The sequence below is a fragment of the Thalassophryne amazonica genome, chromosome 11 (assembly GCF_902500255.1).
Source record: "Thalassophryne amazonica chromosome 11, fThaAma1.1, whole genome shotgun sequence".
NCBI classification, from domain to species: Eukaryota; Metazoa; Chordata; class Actinopteri; order Batrachoidiformes; family Batrachoididae; genus Thalassophryne; species Thalassophryne amazonica.
In genome coordinates, this window is record NC_047113.1 from 67,187,183 (window position 1) to 67,208,174 (window position 20,992).

General features: G+C 42.8%; 1 protein-coding gene across 12 annotated transcripts in view; it reads right to left on the bottom strand.

Moving 5' to 3' along the window:
- prom1a (prominin 1a) overlaps positions 1–15,553 on the bottom strand; it is a 252,412-nt gene extending 236,859 nt beyond the window's left edge. For 8 of the 12 annotated variants that reach the window (XM_034182049.1, XM_034182045.1, XM_034182041.1 and 5 more), the window contains exon 1: positions 14,998–15,552. In XM_034182049.1, the coding sequence (XP_034037940.1) occupies positions 14,998–15,247 (250 nt within the window). In that variant the 5' untranslated portion in view covers positions 15,248–15,552. Of the gene's footprint in view, positions 1–14,997 lie in introns of all 12 variants that reach the window. The other 4 variants (XM_034182043.1, XM_034182042.1, XM_034182050.1 and 1 more) reach the window with 2 other exon arrangements.
- Between the last annotated feature and the right edge of the window lie 5,439 nt (positions 15,554–20,992).

Here is a 20,992-nt window from a genome sequence, read left to right on the forward strand (position 1 = left end):
CTTAGCGGACATTCCCTCACAATGCAAGTCATACTTCTCTTCTGAATCTCCCTAACGAACCCTTCATTTGACACCACATGAGTCCAACAGTACCCAAGAATCTTCTGAACAGACCTAGTACCACAGACAACCAGTCCAGTTTAGGTCATTGGTCAGAGTCCAAGTCTCACAAACACACACTAAGATGGGCAGCACGAGGACCTCGTTGGACCTTCGTTGTCCTGGAAAGGCATCAGTCCATAAACCCTTCCTGGGCGCATCTCAATCTCATAGGACGAGGACCCAGAGATGTAAACTTTACTGCTGAGATAAGTGAATGTCTCTACAAGTTTGACACTTTAACTGCATACAGATACACGTCTGATGGCCAAGTCCAGGAAATCACTGAAATTCTCAAGCTTCGTCTTGACCCAACACAATCCTCAACCCAGACACTCTGATTTCTCACTCAACATCTTTTTGCAGTGGTGGAGATTCCAAATGAATACATTAGGACCTTTAAGACCTCGACTGTGACATATATGGAAAAAAATAAGCTTTTTGTCAGGTGATATCCAAAAACATCAGATCTGTCATATCACTCCACAAGTTAGGATTCAGCCAAAGTGCCGTTGGGCAAAAGTTTAAACTGGAAGTGAGTCAGAACAAAATCCTGAAAATGTTGGCGTCTGTGTGCTTTTCTACATCTGACTGTATTGGCACGTGGTGCTTGTGCGTCAGTGAGTAGGTGTGATGGAGAAGGGGTGTCGAGAGCTCCTGCAGGCTTCCACACTGCAGCGAAAAGCTGTTACACAAATGTTAGAGAGAATATGTCACTGCTGATTGTCTTTGTGTGGGTGTCACTGATGGACATTTGTTGCGTCTCTGCTAATAACACCTCCTATGTGCAGGAAGGCAGCGGGCTGCAGAGCCGCTGTGATACAAAAAACGAACACGTCTGTCCAAAGAATCAGTCATTCAGAAAACTACAAAGACATTTTACATTATGTGATGTCAGGCAGCGACTTAGACAACGGGGGCTGTGTGCTAACTAAACACCAACCGAATGTCTGGTTTAGTCAGAGTTAGACTGATAGTCGGTGTGCAAGGACATTTATCATGATAATTGTATTGTGAAGTCTGTATCAGATAGCATACTATTTAGAAATACGCATTATTAACCTGTAAAATCATTAAAACCAATTAAGCTATGAATGAAAGCAAAAAAACAAAAACAATAATGCACAACAGAATACATCAGCTGGTGAGAGGCACGCCGCAATGTGAAAGGCACACCACGGTATACACCAGCTTTCAAAAGGCGTGCCACGGTACACGTCAGCTTTTAAAAGGCGTGCCACGGTACACGTCAGCTTTTAAAAGGCGTGCCACGGTACACGTCAGTTTTTAAAAGGCGTGCCACGGTACACGTCAGTTTTTAAAAGGTGCATCACTATGCACGTCAACTTTCAAAAGGCGCGCCACAGTACACGCAGCTTTCAAAAGGCACGCCATGGTACACGCAGTTTTCAAAAGGCGTGCCACAGTACACATCAGCTTGCAAGAAGCACTCCACAATACACGACAGCTTTTAAAAGGTGCGCCGCGGTACACGTCACCTTTTAAAAGGCACAGCATGGTACACATCAGCTTGCGAGAAGCATGCCACAATACACGTCAGCTTTTAAAAGGCAAACCACGGTACACGTCACCTTTCAAAAGGCGCGCCACGGTACAGATCAGCCTTTAAAAGGCATGCCACTGTAAATGTTAGCATTCAAAAGGCACTCCACAGTCCATGTCAGCTTTCAAAAGGCATAACACGGTACACATCAGCTTGCGAGAGGCACGCCACGATAAACGTCAGCTTGCGAGAGGCGTGCCACAGTACACGTCAGCTTGCGAGAGATGCGCCACAGTACACGTCAGCTTGCCAAAGGCACTCCATGGTACACGTCAGCTTGGCAAAGGTGCCATGGTGCATGTCAGCTTTCAAAAGGCACGCCAGGGTACACGTCAGCTTGCGAGAGGCTTTCATTTACAATGTTACAAAAGATGTATTTTGATGCATCTGTTATGAACGCAGCTAACAGGTATTTTATTATGATTAACTGGTTCGTCATTTATTTTGTAACATGTCTCATAGTTATTTCAAAATGTTATCATAATTTAACAGTGCACAAAGGAATGTCATCAAGGATGTTGTTTGGCCTTTCCAATGGTCCAAACCCAAAAGATATTCAATTTATACTGATATAAAACCATAAGAGCAAATTGTTGCATTCAAGCAACTCGCCCAGCTTACAATTTGTTTGAAACAAATGATTAAAAATGAAATAAGTTTTGATTTATCAATTATTATTATAATTTACATAAATTATCCATTTATACTAATCCTGTTCTAAAAATCGCTTTTGCCCATACTTCCTAGAAGCGCTCAAACATTTTGGGGGCCTATATTGTGTTTTAAACTCCCTGTGCTGATAACAGCGTAGGGCTCGAACAGCAAAAATATAGATGAGTTGGGTGAATGAGTGAGTTATTCCATCTTAATAAGCTTGTGAAACAATAATTCAAATACAATAAATTCTAACATCTTGTACATCTCAAATTTAAAATGTCATATAACGAACACAAACTGAATAAAATCTGATAACCTTTGATGCTTGACATCAATCAAAAAACAAATGTTGTTTAGTCTATGTAATACCTCACAGACATATCTGCCACCTGCTGGATGTGGCACCTGCCTTCAAGCGAGCTAAAATGTAAGCTAGCAACTATGGTGAAAAACACAATGCCCACTACAAGGCCAAATGCAGGAAAAAATGTACAGCAGAGCAAGAGAGTAAAACAGGAATTATACAACCCCTGGCAAAAATTATGGAATCACCGGCCCCGGAGGATGTTCATTCAGTTGTTTAATTTTGTAGAAAAAAAGCATATCACAGACATGACACAAAACTAAAGTCATTTCAAATGGCAACTTTCTGGCTTTAAGAAACACTATAAGAAATCAGGAAAAAAAAAATTGTGGCAGTCAGTAACGGTTACTTTTTTAGACCAAGCAGAGGGAAAAAATATGGAATCACTCAATTCTGAGGAAAAAATTATGGAATCATGAAAAACAAAAGAACGCTCCAACACATCACTAGTATTTTGTTGCACTACCTCTGGCTTTTATAACAGCTTGCAGTCTCTGAGGCATGGACTTAATGAGTGACAAACATTACTCTTCATCATTCTGGCTCCAACTTTCTCTGATTGCTGTTGCCAGATCAGCTTTGCAGGTTGGAGCCTTGTCATGGACCATTTTCTTCAACTTCCACCAAAGATTTTCAATTGGATTAAGATCCTGACTATTTGCAGGCCATGACATTGACCCTATGTGTCTTTTTGCAAGGAATGTTTTCACAGTTTTTGCTCTATGGCAAGATGCATTATCATCTTGAAAAATGATTTCATCATCCCCAAACATCCTTTCAATTGATGGGATAAGAAAAATGTCCAAAATATCAACGTAAACTTGTGCATTTACTGATGATGTAATGACAGCCATCTCCCCAGTGCCTTTACCTGACATGCAGCCCCATGTCATCAATGACTGTGGAAATTTACATGTTCTCTTCAGGCAGTCATCTTTATAAATCTAATTGGAACGGCACCAAACAAAAGTTCCAGCATCATCACCTTGCCCAATGCAGAGTCGAGATTCATCACTGAATATGACTTTCATCCAGTCATCCACAGTCCACGATTGCTTTTCCTTAGCCCATTGTAACCTTGTTTTCTTCTGTTTAGGTGTTAATGATGGCTTTCATTTAGCTTTTCTGTATATAAATCCCATTTCCTTTAGGCGGTTTCTTACAGTTCGGTCACAGACGTTGACTCCACTTTCCTCCCATTCGTTCATTTGTTTTGTTGTGCACTTTCGATTTTTGAGACATATTGCTTTAAGTTTTCTGTCTTGACACTTTGATGTCTTCCTTGGTCTACCAGTATGTTTGCCTTTAACAACCTTCCCATGTTGTTTGTATTTGGTCCAGAGTTTAGACACAGCTGACTGTGAACAACCAACATCTTTTGCAACATTGCGTGATGATTTACCCTCTTTTAAGAGTTTGATAATCCTCTCCTCTGTTTCAATTGACATCTCTCGTGTTGGAGCCATGATTCATGTTAGTCCACTTGGTGCAACAGCTCTCCAAGGTTGATTTGATGCAGGTGTTAGTTTTGGGGATGAAAATTTACAGGGTGATTCCATAATTTATTCCTCAGAATTGAGTGAGTCCATAATTTTTCCCTCTGCTTGGTCTAAAAAAAGTAACTGTTACTGACTGCCACAATTTTTTTTTTCTTGATTTCTTATGGTGTTTCTTAAAGCCAGAAAGTTGCCATTTGAAATGACTTTAGTTTTGTGTCATGTCTGTGATCTGCTTTTTTTCTACAAAATTAAACAACTGAATGAACATCCTCCGAGGCCGGTGATTCCATAATTTTTGCCAGGCGTGTACAAAGGAGAGAAGCTGTTGAATAAATCCCGAAATGTGTCTTCTGTGCTACAAATTACTCAGTGCAATCTCGAAACACTGCTCCAAAGCGTTTTGGACCCTTTGAAACACTAGTTATAAACACTAGTCTGGAATCGGCATGAAAAGAAACTGTGCTGCCACCTGCTGAAGGCTACGGTCACTGCAGGACCTGTATGTGCACGAGCATGGGCGTTCACGGAAAGTCAATCAAATTTAAATTGAGTTGACTAGCCCCTCCCATTTGACAAAAAACTGCATGTATCCCTGTCAGCTCGTGTTTAACTGGAGAGATGTTGTGGCTTTGCCAACACCATTTTTAAATGGAGGAGTGGGTGGTGAAAGTGCAAAAAAGGGAAGTGGAAAAAAGAGGGATTGCATACCTGCCATATTGGATTTTCGTCATGCAGGGGACTGTGGGAAATGTGTGCCTGCTGCGGACTCACAGACATGCTCAGAAAGTAAACAAAACACTCAGAATGTCTGGGATTACTTGTGTCCCTGGATGCTTCAGTAACCATCTCAGGGATAAACATGTGAATGCAACGCTTAGAAACAAGTGGATTCACAATATTGGAAGGACTGGAAATAAGTGAAAGTCTAATTAAATTCAAACCAACATGAACCCACCGAGTCTGCAGCAGTCAGAAAATAGACATGATAGACAGACCAACGGCTTTTCCACTCAAACACTTCCATCAAAACCATTAACATAGTTTTGTCCAAAACCTGTGGCAAAATTGCACCATCTATCTATTTTGCTTCTGTCGACGATTCAACGCACACTTTTTGATCTGATTGATCTCAAAGATGCGTAAGATTTTCTCCATTACAATAGTTTTTTTCCCCTGTGGAAAAAGACCAAATATTAAGCATTTTATGAACATTTGATATAAAACCTCTAAATATGTACCATCATTTACTCCATCACTCACAAGGTAATAACAGCTAGGAGTGAATTAGTCAGAACTTACCTTTATCAGATCCTTTTTCTTGCCTTTTAAACTTGCAGTTCTGCACTTTAACCATTTTTTCAGCTCCGCTACTGCTGCTGCCTCAAATGGTGAGTTAATAAGAGCTGCGGGTACATCTTCTGGATCCAAAATTGGCTTAAAAGTACTGCATCCATCTTTGTTTACAGCCATAAATGCTGCCAGTAGGCCTGCAGATGATCCCATGATGCATTGCAGGAGGGCTTACTTCTGGCATGCACATTGGCAAATGCAATCCCCCTATTCTATCACGATGCTTTGATGTTATCCAAAAATCTGATTTAACGTCAAACTCAAAAATTTGCTAACCATCCATGCGTGCACGTGGTTGCTAATCAACAAGACATTCTTTACTGATGCTGCCAGGATTCCAAAAATAATTGTGAATGACCCCAAGCTTCATAATCAAAGGAATGACACAAAAGTCACAACAAAACGAAACCGGGCTAATTTCCTCGTGACTGAGCGCTTTCCGACGGTTTCTACACAGATTCCGTTTTCCATCGCGCATCAGTTGACGGATACATTCATGAATGAGCGATCGGCCTGGCCGTCGTGCGGTGGCGTTCTGCTCCACCGGGTCACACACCGGGCCCTGAGTGCTGGTGACAAACGGGAAACTGAAAGGCCAACAACATATGGCGCTGGGGTTTATGGGATTACCCAGTTACCAAGGTGAGTCAGAGAGGCACTGATCTGCAAAATGTTCTGATTAAAAAAGATCACGTCGCGTAATGCGCGGAGGGAGAGGGTCTTCTGGGTGTCCACGACCCCATTAAACACACACAGAGCCTGCATGAATGAGCATCCAGCTCTAATTGAATTAAATGTAGCGCCATGCACACATTTCAGGGTTCCCCTGTGAGCATGTGTTGCCAGATCTGTTTGTTAGAAGTGTTTTAAATGTTTGTATGGCAAATTTTATGATGTTGTTTCCCAAATATTTGGATCTGGCCATCCAGATAAATTAGTTCATTTTTTAAAAAGTGCTCAAAATGCTGTGGAGACATGGTTTGTGATTCGGGGAGGGTTGTTTAAATGTTGGTGGTGACCAGTGTCTTCCTCAGAATTGCTTGTTTCTCTTTTATTTATCATCCTTTCCTTATGACATCACAAAGATCAAAGGGAACAAAATTGCTGCTCGTCAACAGTAATAATGCACTCAATTCCAAAATTCCTGAAGTGAGGGCTCAACATTGAGACAGAATGATGAAAGCACATTTTTTTAATTATACAAAAAATAAATAAATAAAATTAAATTTACTATTTTTTTTAAAGGGGGAGGAGCCTATGTGTCTGATTTTGACAAAATTTTGCTGGTGATCTGAATCCACCTTGAACTGCCTCCATCTTTACTGTTACTGCTATGACATCACAAAGATCTGATCAGGTGAGGCAGTTGTTGGAAACACTGGTTGAAACAAATGCAAAGTGTCCTCATTGTTATTATGCTCAGAAAAGTAGTGTTTATTTTTGAATATACAAAAAAAAACATTGTACAGTATATAACAGTTCCATGGTGTTGTGAACACGGTGAACTGCGGTACGAGCACATGCTCCCAGACTTTACTTTTATATACAAAGTTAGTTTTTTCCCCGCTTTCAGCTGACCCTGTTTACTCGGGGTCACCACAGCAGAACTGCACTGGGATCTGGCATAGATTTTGAACCAGATGTCCTTCCTGAATTACAGTGCATTTGAAAAGTATTCACAGCAATTCAATTTTTCCACATTTTGTTATGTTACAACAAAATTAAAAAAAATGGATGAAATTCATTTTCCCCTTAAAATTCTACACACAACACCCCATAATGACAATGTGATTTTTTTTTTTGCAAGTTTATTAAACAAATAAAAATAATAATTATAAAAACCCCTAAGAAACCACATGTACTTAAGTATTCACAGTCTTTGCCGTGAAGCTCAAAATTCAGCTCAGGTAAAGGGACTGCATTTATATAGCGCTTTTCCATCTGCGTTTCAAACATCAATGCCTCACATTCACCCCGATGTCAGGCTGCTGCCATGCAAGCCGCCCACTACACACCGGGAGCAACTAGGGGATTAAGGACCTTGCCCAAGGGCCCTTAGTGATTTTCTGGTCAGGCTGGGATTTGAACCGAGGATCCTCTGGCTTCAAGCCCAACGCTCAACTACGAGACCATCACCTCAGGTGCTTCCTGTTTCCACTGATCATCTTTAAGTGTTTCTACAGTTTAATTGGAATCCACCTGGGGTAAATTCAGTTGATTGAACATGATTTATACTCAATAAAAATATAAATGCAACACTTTTGGTTTTGCTCCCATTTTGTATGAGATGAACTCAAAGATCTAAAACTTTTTCCACATACACAATATCACCATTTCCCTCAAATATTGTTCACAAACCAGTCTAAATCTGTGATAGTGAGCACTTCTCCTTTGCTGAGATAATCCATCCAACCTCACAGGTGTGCCATATCAAGATGCTGATTAGACACCATGATTAGTGCACAGGTGTGCCTTAGACTGTCCACAATAAAAGGCCACTCTGAAAGGTGCAGTTTTGTTTTATTGGGGGGGGGAACCAGTCAGTATCTGGTGTGACCACCATTTGCCTCATGCAGTGCAACACATCTCCTTCGCATAGAGTTGATCAGGTTGTCAATTGTGGCCTGTGGAATGTTGGTCCACTCCTCTTCAGTGGCTGTGCGAAGTTGCTGGATATTGACAGGAACTGGTACACGCTGTCGTATACGCCGGTCCAGAGCATCCCAAACATGCTCAATGGGTGACATGTCCGATGAGTATGCCGGCCATGCAAGAACTGGGACATTTTCAGCTTCCAAGAATTGTGTACATATCCTTGCAACATGGGGCCGTGCATTATCCTGCTGCAACATGAGGTGATGTTCTTGGATGTATGGCACAACAATGGGCCTCAGGATCTCGTCACGGTATCTCTGTGCATTCAAAATGCCATCAATAAAATGCACCTGTGTTCTTCGTCCATAACAGACGCCTGCCCATACCATAACCCCACCGCCACCATGGGCCACTCGATCCACAACATTGACATCAGAAAACCGCTCACCCACACAACGCCACACACGCTGTCTGCCATCTGCCCTGGACAGTGTGAACCGGGATTCATCCGTGAAGAGAACACCTCTCCAACGTGCCAAACGCCAGCAAATGTGAGCATTTGCCCGCTCAAGTCGGTTACGATGACGAACTGGAGTCAGGTCGAGACCCCGATGAGGACGACGAGCATGCAGATGAGCTTCCCTGAGACGGTTTCTGACAGTTTGTGCAGAAATTCTTTGGTTATGCAAACCGATTGTTTCAGCAGCTGTCCGAGTGGCTGGTCTCAGATGATCTTGGAGGTGAACATGCTGGATGTGGAGGTCTTGGGCTGGTGTGGTTACACGTGGTCTGCGGTTGTGAGGCTGGTTGGATGTACTGCCAAATTCTCTGAAACGCCTTTGGAGACGGCTTATGGTAGAGAAATGAACATTCAATACACGAGCAACAGCTCTGGTTGACATTCCTGCTATCAGCATGCCAATTGCACGCTCCCTCAAATCTTGTGACATCTGTAGTATTTAGCTGTATAACCACAGTTTTTCATGATTTCTTCACATCTGTGAGGCATTCATTTTGTTGGTTTGGAACCAAGATTTTGCTCATTTACTAATGTGCTTGGGGTCATTGTCTTATTGAAACACCCATTTCAAGGGTGTGTCCTCTTCAGCATAAGGCAACATGACCTCTTCAAGTATTTTGACATATCCAAACTGATCCATGAAACCTGGTATGCGATACATAGGCCCAACACCATAGTAGGAGAAACATGCCCATATCATGATGTTTGCACCACAATGCTTCACTGTCTTCACTGTGAACTGTGGCTTGAATTCAGAGTTTGGGGGTCATCTCACAAACTGTCTGCAGCCCTTGGACCCCAAAAGAACAATTTTACTCTTATCAGTCCACAAAATATTCCTCCATTCTCTTTAGGCCAGTTGATGTGTTATTTGGCAAATTGTAACCTCTTCTGCACATGTCTTTTATTTAACAGAGGGACTGTGTGGGGGATTCTTGCAAATAAATTAGCTTCACACAGACGTCTTCTAACTATCACAGCACTTACAGGTAACTCCAGACTGTCTTCGATCATCCTGGAGCTGATCAATGGGTGAGCCTTTGTCATTCTGGTTATTCTTCTATCCATTTTGATGGTTGTTTTCCATTTTCTTCCACGCGTCTCTGTTTTTTTTTTTTTTTTTTTTTGTCCATTTTAAAGCATTGGAGATCATTGTAGATGAACAGCCTATAAGTTTTTGCACCTGCATATAAGTTTTCCCCTCTCCATTCAACTTTTTAATCAAACTACGCTGTTCTTCTGAACAATGTCTTGAACATCCCATTTTCCTCAGGCTTTCAAAGAGAAAAGCATGTTCAACAGGTGCTGGCTTCATCCTTAAATACAGGACACCTGATTCACACCTGTTTGTTCCACAAAACTGACAAACTCACTGACTAAATGCCACACTACTATTATTGTGAACACCCCCTTTTCTACTTTTTTTTTTTTTTTTTTTACTAACAGCCCAATTTCATAGCCTTAAGAGTGTGCATATCATGAATGCTTGGTCTTGTTGGATTTGTGAGAATCTACTGAATCTACTGGTACCTTGTTTCCCATGTAACAATAAGAAATATACTCAAACCTGGATTAATCTTTTTAGTCACATAGCACTACTATTATTCTGAACACTACTGTATAAGGTCCCACACAGGGCTTGCAAAATTTCAAAATCCCTAGTAGCCCTTCGGGCAGACACTCTTCAGGTTTTGGTAGCCTGAAATGAAATGAACTGGCCCATTTTTTGTTTTTAATGTTTTAATGCAAGTGATAACACATTTAACTAATTAACATTTTTGGAACTTTTATTAACACAGAACAAGAAAATGGATTATTCTGGCAAATTAGAAAATGCCAGTTGTTGTTGAGGGAACAGTCTCATCATCTTCAGACATTTCCTCTTGTGCCACAGTCTCCTCTTCTCTGCTCACTGTTTTTCCTGTTTTGTGTACAATATGTCTTGTGCCCTTTGTGCTCAACATCCAGAAATGAATTGCTGTCTCAGGACAAAAGGATTCCTCTGATTTCCCATTTATGGAGATGTGCATAAGGTCATTCAGTGTTTCAGCCTGGAGACTTGTGCGGTATACTGTTTTCACACGGTTCATGCAGAAAAATCCTCTCTCAAAAAATGGCTGTTTTTGGACTTAGTGTCAGCATTAACTTCACTAGCAACAACACATGGGACAGGTTTTCAGGATTCTCAGATAAGAGATCTTTGTACAAGGTGTCTAGTTTGCTACCACGGTGTGCTGAAAGCCACATTTTTAGATCCATCCATTCTTCTGGAATTTTGCCATTTTCCTCCTCATTTAGCAAAGTGTCAAAATGTTTGACAAGACAGTCCACCTCTTCATCCCCAAAAGTTGACAGCTCTTGTCTTGAGCTGGGAAGAGTAGAAGGGTCAAAAACTTGGAAACAAGACAAGGGTTTTTGAGAAAGATTTTTAAATCTGTTGTCCATGTACTTAACTGTGTTGTCCATAATCTTCAGGAACAGTGTACTAATGGCACTTTTTAAATCTGTTGTCCATGTACTTAACTGTGTTGTCAATAATCTTCAGGAACAGTGTACTAATGGCACTTTTGTCCTTGTCTTCACATCGCCCCCAACAGGTCGCTGGCTTTTTGTGAGTTTTGTTCCACTGTAAGAAATACTCTCATCATCATTTACTGTGAGTTTGGTGTCCAGGGATTTTTGAAATTCACCTGGCTTGGTTTTAAGGCTGATTAGGCGTGATGTTGTGCTCTCGACTAACTGATTTGTTCCCATAATGCTCAGTTTGTCATGCTGCATTTCAGTGCTGCATTTGGAAAGGATTGTGCTGTAATCTAACATAAAATGCAGAAATCTAACAAATCTCTCACTTTTCATCTCCTGCACAATGCCCTTTGCTTTTGCAGCATCTTCTTCTGGTGTAACACCACTTCCTCCTGACATGTTTTCCAAATGGGTAACTGTTTGAGTGTAGTTTTTTCCACAGCCTTTAGACATCTCAGCCTGCTTGGCAGCCACCGGGTGCTTTTTAGGCCACTAAAATGTGCCAGTTTTTCATTGAGTATTTCAGTCAGTTCCCTTATATTTTTTGGCGAATAATAATACATCTTAAAGATGCTTTTGAGTGTGTCTTCAAATTCTGCTAGGTACTCGCATCCAGCCCAGCACTGCCAGCTCTAATTTATGTGCCACACAATGTATAGTAATGACGTGAGGTGCCCTTTCTTTGAGCTGCCCAGCTACTCCAGTTTTTTCTCCAATCATTACAGCAGCACCATCAAAATTAGCACAGACCACTTTTTTTTTTCCCCAAATGTCTGCCCTGATGCCTACATGGTCCACAGCTTCATCAATGGCTTCTAGAACCCCTGCAGCATTTGAGCTTCTGACTGATTGGCATTTCACCATGTAGGTAGATATGTCACCATTTCCCTTTACATATCTAACATGAACCAGCTGCTGTTCAATAACCCCAGCATCTGTGCTCCCATCTGCGAGCACAGTCAAAAACCTGCTGTCTTTGATATCTTTTTGAATCTGGTCTCTAGAGGTTTCTGCTATAGCCCTAATACGTAAAATCTCTGCAGGCATGGTCACTGTGGTAAGTAGAACCTACATCTATGCCATTTGCTTTTTGAAGTTTGCAAAGACTGCCAAATTTTTCCATTGGCAATTCACTTTTTGCAACATAAAATGCTGTTCTAAAAAGTCTAGTCATTATATCCTGCTGTGCTTTGTTCATGTGTTGTATGGTTTTTGCAATTGGTGTCTCTTCTGGGAATAAAGCTGCAGACTGGGCACTAATGCACTTCTTATGTATGTGAGTTGTCATGGGTTCTGATGGGGTCTTTCCTTAAATTACTAGTATCAAGTACAAAAGCATTGTTGGAGTCAGAAATTGTAGGGAATTGACGACACACTTGACAGAACATTGTTTTGTTCACCTTATCATATTCCAGCCAAGGGAATTCCTTAGTCCATGAAACCACAAATGTGCTCTTTCTTTTTGCTTCATAGTCTGATTTTTCAGAACTCTTTTTTAGGCTGGCTTGTCGCTCTGTTCCTGTGGAGGCTGGCTGCTCTGACGCTGAACTGGCCTGGTCCTGTGTGATTGCCTGCTCATCTGTGCTGGACTGTCCCTCTTTCTCTGCCCCCTTTTCATTCTGACCTGTGTTTTTTGGCTGCACAGAACTAAAATATCAACGTAAATCCATCTGTTCAAAAAAAGAATAAATGAATTAAATAAATAAATACAACTGTTTCGCACATGTGCGTTTTTTTTTTTTTTTTACTTTATTAACCTACCATCAAAAGATGTCTATATTGGCGAGTGTTTGCGATGCTTCAATTCTGAATAGAGCGAGCGGGTGTCTGGCTGCGCACGTAACACACAGAAGGACGGCACCGTCTCCTCTCATCCTCAGCCAGCCAAGATATCGGGTATATTTTTAGGTAGCCCATCGGGCAGGGGGTGTAAAATTTTAGTAGCCCAAGTGAAAAAGTACATAGCCCCGGGACGTCGGGCTAGTGATTTTGCGAGCCCTGCCACAGTTGACAGTGCATGTCAGAGCGCAAACCACGCATGAAGTCAAAGAAATTGTCTGTAGACCTCTGAGACAGGATTGTCTTGAGGTACAAATTTGGGGAAGGGTACAGAAACATTTCTGCTGCTTTGAAAGTCTTAAAGAGCAAAGTGGCTTCCATCATCCATAAATGGAAGAAGTTCAGATCACCAATCTCTTCCTAGAGCTGGCCGCCCGTCTAAACTAAGCGATCGGGGGAGAAGGGCCTTAGACAGGGAGGTGATCAAGAACCCGATGGGTCATTCTGTCAGCGCTCCAGCCTTCCTCCAGCTCTAGTTGCAGCTCCAGCATTGGTGGATTGCTGCAGCAATCCACCAATCAGGTCTGTATGGCAGAGTGACCAGATGAAAGCCACTCCTTAGTAAAAGGCACATGGCAGCTCACCTGGAGTTGGCCAAAAGACACCTGAAGGACTCTCAGACCATGAAAAATAAAATTCTATGATCTGATGAGACAAAGATTGAACTCTTTGGCCTGAATGCCAGGCATCATGTTTGGAGGAAACCAGGCACCATTTTTACAGTGAAGCATGGTGGTGACAACATCATGCTGTGGGGATGTATTTCAGTGGCTGGAACTGGGAAACTACTCAGGATTGAGGGAAAGATTAATGCAGCAATGTACAGAGACATCCTGGATGAAAACCTGCTCCAGATCACTCTTGACCTCAGACTGGGGTGACTGTTCATCTTTCAGCAGTACAATGACCCTAAACACAGACCCAAGATATCAAAGGAGTGGCTTCAGGACAACTCCATGAATGTCCTTGAGTGACCCAGCCAGAGCCCAGACTGGAATCCAGTTGAACATCTCTGGAGAGATCTGAAAATGGCTGTGCACCAACCCTCACCATCCAACCTGATGGAGTTTGAGAGGTGTTGCAAAGAGGAATGGACAAAACTGCCCATAGATAGGTGCACCAAGCTTGTGCCATCATATTCAAGATGCCTTGAGGCTGTAATTGCTGCCAAAGGTGCATCAACAAAGTATTGAGCAAAGTGTGTGAATACTTATGTAAATGTGATTTCTTAGGTTTATTATTTATTTTTAATAAATTTGCAAAAAAAAAACTTTGTTAAGAGTAGAATTTTGAGGGAAAGAATGAATTTATCCCATTTTGGAAAAAGGCTGTAACATAACAAAAATGTGTAAAAAGTGAAGTGCTGTGAATACTTTCCAGGTGGATTTTACTGCTCCTGATGTTCCCAAGCGGTTTCCCAGCAAGTACTTAATCAGAACCTATTCTACTATAAATTTCAAATCTGACAGGATTAGATATGCTGCATGTCTGCAAGTAAATAAATAACAATTGCTTAATTTGAGTTGGTGTACAAGGTTGCCTCTTTGGGTCCCTCCATGGACATCGTTGCTTGTTTCTGTCATGAGATCTGGCAACCTCGTAGTTTCATTCTCGCATGCCCGTGACCGGCCAGCGACCACGTGACAATGTCAACAAGTTTATTAATCCTCATCATCCCTGCAGCAAAGTGCGCCGCAAGGAAAATACATACAATCTCCACTGTAAAGTGCGTATTATATCTGTGCGTAAATCAACCGGCGCACATGTACGAGTATTTTGGAAAGCCTTAAATCAGCGAGGGTAGAAAAACACCGATTTCAATCATTTGTCCACAAAATATCAAAGTGCAGCGGCTCGAAAGATCACAGGAGCAGAAACCGATCCGGATCAGCACCGGACTCAGTGCGGAAACCGATCCGAATCAGCACAGATTCAAAGCAGAAACCGGCGTGGAACTGGATGTGCGCGCACAGCGGTCTGGTCTTACCTTGTGGAAAAGGGTTGGGCTGCACGGCGCACAGAAACGCGTGCACCAAGTGGAACAGAATGCCTATCGGTCCCGGTTCGTAATGCGCCAACGTCTCGTAAACTCCTGCAGGCACGTAACCGAAGTCCAACTTTCCCGGAGGAGGCTGTTGTCTCCGCGACTCCGTCTCCTCTTGCAGGAGTTCAGCGGCCGCCAGTCCGTTAAGCAGCAGCCGGGGGAGGAGGAGCAGGAGGGTACCGGTCCTCCACATCGTGCCAAAACCCGAACCGTGCGTCCCTACCCGGCCGAGTGGGTTAAATATCCGAGCCAAACAAACGCAGACGCGTGGCGAGATTTTTCACAACAGACGTTTAAAGTGTCCGTGAGACGGAGCTTCTTAAATTCTGATGATCAGCATCGCGTCTGCGGATCCCGCTGGACCGAACCGCGTCCGGTAGATCCTCGGTACGTTCTGTCCCTCGGAGATGAGCGCGCCTGTCGCTTCTCCAGCATCTGTGCGCACGGGGAGGCGCTGCATCACGTGGGCGCGCCTTGGAGCGCGCGTCCGCGGTTTGTCTCAGAGGGAAGCGCACCTCCTGTCGGGAAGAGGAGGACAAAATTATCCAAGATGGCAAATCTCCAAGGACTTTCTCAGGCGTTGATCCTCAATTTCTTTTTTTTTTCCCCCACCACTTTTGACTACGTTTTTGGGTTTCTAGTGCAAAAAGGGGTGGTGGTCAAGTGGATAGTGCGCTTGGTTGCAGCGCACCCCTGCACCCCATATTTCTCCATATAATGTGGAGTTGCGCCAGGAAGGGCAACCGGCATATAACTTGTGCCAAATCATGCAGACCCACTTTGGATCTCCCAAGTGAAAACAAGGAAAAATGTGGAAGACAGTCTGTGCCTCTAACAATCTCACCATAATATGAACAATAAGACTGGTGTGCAACAACACACTAGGTCCACAAGTCGATACATAACACGAGAGAGCTAAAACAAGTTTATGCATATCACAACACAGTTATCACGAGTCGCAGCACATCACGACACAGCTATAACAAGTCGATGCATATCACGACACAGCTATAACAAGTTGATGCGTATCATGACAGTTATCACGAGTCAATGCACATCACGAGACAGCTATAACAAGTCGATGCACATCACGACACAGCTATAACAAGTTGATGCGTATCATGACAGTTATCACGAGTCAATGCACATCACAAGACAGCTATAACAAGTCGATGCATATCACGACACACTTATCACGAGTCGATGCATATCACAACACAGCTATCACGAGTCGATACACATCACGAGACAGCTATAACAAGCCGATGCACATCAACAAACCTATAACGAGTCGGTGCACATCACAACACAGCTATAACAAGTCGATGCATATCACAACACAACTATAACAAGTTGATGCATATCACGACACAGCTATAACACGTTGATGCATATCACGACAGTTATCATGAGTCAATGCAAATCATGACATACTTATCACGAGTCGATGCATATCACAACACAGCTATCACGAGTCGATACACATCACGAGACAACTATAACAAGTCGATGCAAATCACAACACACTTATCACGAGTCGATGCATATCACAACACAGCTATCACGAGTCGATAAACATCACAAGACAGCTATAACAAGTCGATGCAAATCACGACACACTTATCACGAGTCGATGCATATCACAACACAGCTATCATGAGTCGATACACATCACGAGACAGCTATAACAAGCCGATGCACATCAACAAACCTATAACGAGTCGGTGCACATCACAACACAGCTATAACCAGTCGATGCATATCACGACACAGCTATAACAAGTTGATGAGTATCACGACACAGTTATCACGAGTCAATGCACATCACGAGACAGCTATAACAAGTCGATGCATATCACGACACAGCGATAACAAGTTGATGCATATCACGACACAGCGATAACAAGTTGATGCATATCACGACACACCTATCATGAGTCGATGCATATCACAACACAGCTATCACGAGTCGATGTACATCATGACACAGCTATCACGAGTCGATGCACATCACGACAAACCTATCACGAGTCGATGCAAATCAGGACAAACCTATCACGAGTCGGTGCACATCACGACCCAGCTATCACGAGTCGGTGCACATCACGATACAGTTATAACAAGTCGGTGCATATCACGACACAGCTATCACGAGTCGATGTACATGACGGGACAGCTATAACAAGTCGATGCACATCACGAGTCAGTGCACATCGTGATCCAGCTTATCACGAGTCGGTGCACATCACGATACAGCTATAACAAGTCGGTGCACATCACGACACAGCTATAACGAGTCGGTGCACATCACGACACAGCTATGAGTCAGTGCATATCATGTCACAACTATAACAAGTCAGTGCACATCATGAGACAGCTATAACGAGTCGGTGCATATCACGACACAGCTATAACAAGTCAGTGTACATCACAACACAGCTATCACGAGTCAATGCATATCACAATACAGTTATAATGAGTCAGTGCACATCATGAGTCAGTACACATCAAGACACAGCTATCACGAGTCAGTGCATATCACAACAGCTATAACAAGTCGATGCATATCACGACACACTTATCACGAGTCGATGCATATCACAACACAGCTATCACGAGTCGATACACATCACGAGACAGCTATAACAAGCCGATGCACATCAACAAACCTATAACGAGTCGGTGCACATCACAACACAGCTATAACAAGTCGATGCATATCACAACACAACTATAACAAGTTGATGCATATCACGACACAGCTATAACACGTTGATGCATATCACGACAGTTATCATGAGTCAATGCAAATCATGACATACTTATCACGAGTCGATGCATATCACAACACAGCTATCACGAGTCGATACACATCACGAGACAACTATAACAAGTCGATGCAAATCACAACACACTTATCACGAGTCGATGCATATCACAACACAGCTATCACGAGTCGATAAACATCACAAGACAGCTATAACAAGTCGATGCAAATCACGACACACTTATCACGAGTCGATGCATATCACAACACAGCTATCATGAGTCGATACACATCACGAGACAGCTATAACAAGCCGATGCACATCAACAAACCTATAACGAGTCGGTGCACATCACAACACAGCTATAACCAGTCGATGCATATCACGACACAGCTATAACAAGTTGATGAGTATCACGACACAGTTATCACGAGTCAATGCACATCACGAGACAGCTATAACAAGTCGATGCATATCACGACACAGCGATAACAAGTTGATGCATATCACGACACAGCGATAACAAGTTGATGCATATCACGACACACCTATCATGAGTCGATGCATATCACAACACAGCTATCACGAGTCGATGTACATCATGACACAGCTATCACGAGTCGATGCACATCACGACAAACCTATCACGAGTCGATGCAAATCAGGACAAACCTATCACGAGTCGGTGCACATCACGACCCAGCTATCACGAGTCGGTGCACATCACGAGACAGCTATAACAAGCCGATGCACATCAACAAACCTATAACGAGTCGGTGCACATCACAACACAGCTATAACAAGTCGATGCATATCACAACACAACTATAACAAGTTGATGCATATCACGACACAGCTATAACACGTTGATGCATATCACGACAGTTATCATGAGTCAATGCAAATCATGACATACTTATCACGAGTCGATGCATATCACAACACAGCTATCACGAGTCGATACACATCACGAGACAACTATAACAAGTCGATGCAAATCACAACACACTTATCACGAGTCGATGCATATCACAACACAGCTATCACGAGTCGATAAACATCACAAGACAGCTATAACAAGTCGATGCAAATCACGACACACTTATCACGAGTCGATGCATATCACAACACAGCTATCATGAGTCGATACACATCACGAGACAGCTATAACAAGCCGATGCACATCAACAAACCTATAACGAGTCGGTGCACATCACAACACAGCTATAACCAGTCGATGCATATCACGACACAGCTATAACAAGTTGATGAGTATCACGACACAGTTATCACGAGTCAATGCACATCACGAGACAGCTATAACAAGTGGATGCATATCACGACACAGCGATAACAAGTTGATGCATATCACGACACAGCGATAACAAGTTGATGCATATCACGACACACCTATCATGAGTCGATGCATATCACAACACAGCTATCACGAGTCGATGTACATCATGACACAGCTATCACGAGTCGATGCACATCACGACAAACCTATCACGAGTCGATGCAAATCAGGACAAACCTATCACGAGTCGGTGCACATCACGACCCAGCTATCACGAGTCGGTGCACATCACGATACAGTTATAACAAGTCGGTGCATATCACGACACAGCTATCACGAGTCGATGTACATGACGGGACAGCTATAACAAGTCGATGCACATCACGAGTCAGTGCACATCGTGATCCAGCTTATCACGAGTCGGTGCACATCACGATACAGCTATAACAAGTCGGTGCACATCACGACACAGCTATAACGAGTCGGTGCACATCACGACACAGCTATGAGTCAGTGCATATCATGTCACAACTATAACAAGTCAGTGCACATCATGAGACAGCTATAACGAGTCGGTGCATATCACGACACAGCTATAACAAGTCAGTGTACATCACAACACAGCTATCACGAGTCAATGCATATCACAATACAGTTATAATGAGTCAGTGCACATCATGAGTCAGTACACATCAAGACACAGCTATCACGAGTCAGTGCATATCACAACAGCTATAACGAGTCACTGCATATCACGACACAGCTATTACATGTTGGTGCACATCACGACACAGCCATAACGAGTCGATACATATCACAACACAGCTATGAGTCAGTGCATATCACGTCACAACTATAACAAGTCAGTGCACATCACGACACAGCCATAACGAGTCGGTGCATATCACATCACAACTATAACAAGTCAGTGCACATCACGAGACAGCTGTAACAAGTCAGCGCACATCACGAGACAGCTGTAACAAGTCAGCGCACATCACAAGACAGCTGTAACAAGTCAGCGCACATCATGAGAGAGCTATAACGAGTCAGTGCACATCATGAGTTGGTGCACATCAAGACACAGCTATAACGAGTCGGTGCATATCACAACATAGCTATAACGAGTCGGTGCATATCACGCCACAGCTATAACGACTCTGTGCATATCACGACACAGCTATAACGAGTCGGTGCACATCACGTCACAGCTATCACAAGTCGATACACATCACAACACAGCTATGAGTCAGTGCACATCACGTCACAACTATAACAAGTCAGTGCACATCACGAGACAGCTATAACGAGTCAATGCATATCACGATACAGTTATCACAAGTTGATGCACATCACGAGACAGCTATAACAAGTCGATGCACATCACGAGACAGCTATAATAATTCGATGCACATCACAAGACAGCTATAACAAGTCGATGCATATCACGACACAGCTATCACGAGTCGATGCACATCATGAGACAGCCATAACAAGTCGATGCACATCACGACACAGACATAACAAGTGGATACACATCACAACACAGCTATGAGTCAGTGCATATCACGTCACAACTATAACAAGTCAGTGCACATCATGAAACCTCCTGGTTCTGCTGGAGGTTTCTTCCTGTTAAAAGGGAGTTTTTCCTTCCCACTGTCGCTAAGTGCTTGCTCACAGGGGGTCGTTTTGAACGTTGGGATTTTTCCGTAATTATTGTATGGCTTTGCCTTACAATATAAAGCGCCTTGGGGCAACTGTTTGTTGTGATTCGGCGCTATATAAATAAAATTGATTTGATTTTGATTTGATCATGAGACAGCTATAACGAGTCAGTGCACATCACGAGTCAGTGCACATCAAGACACAG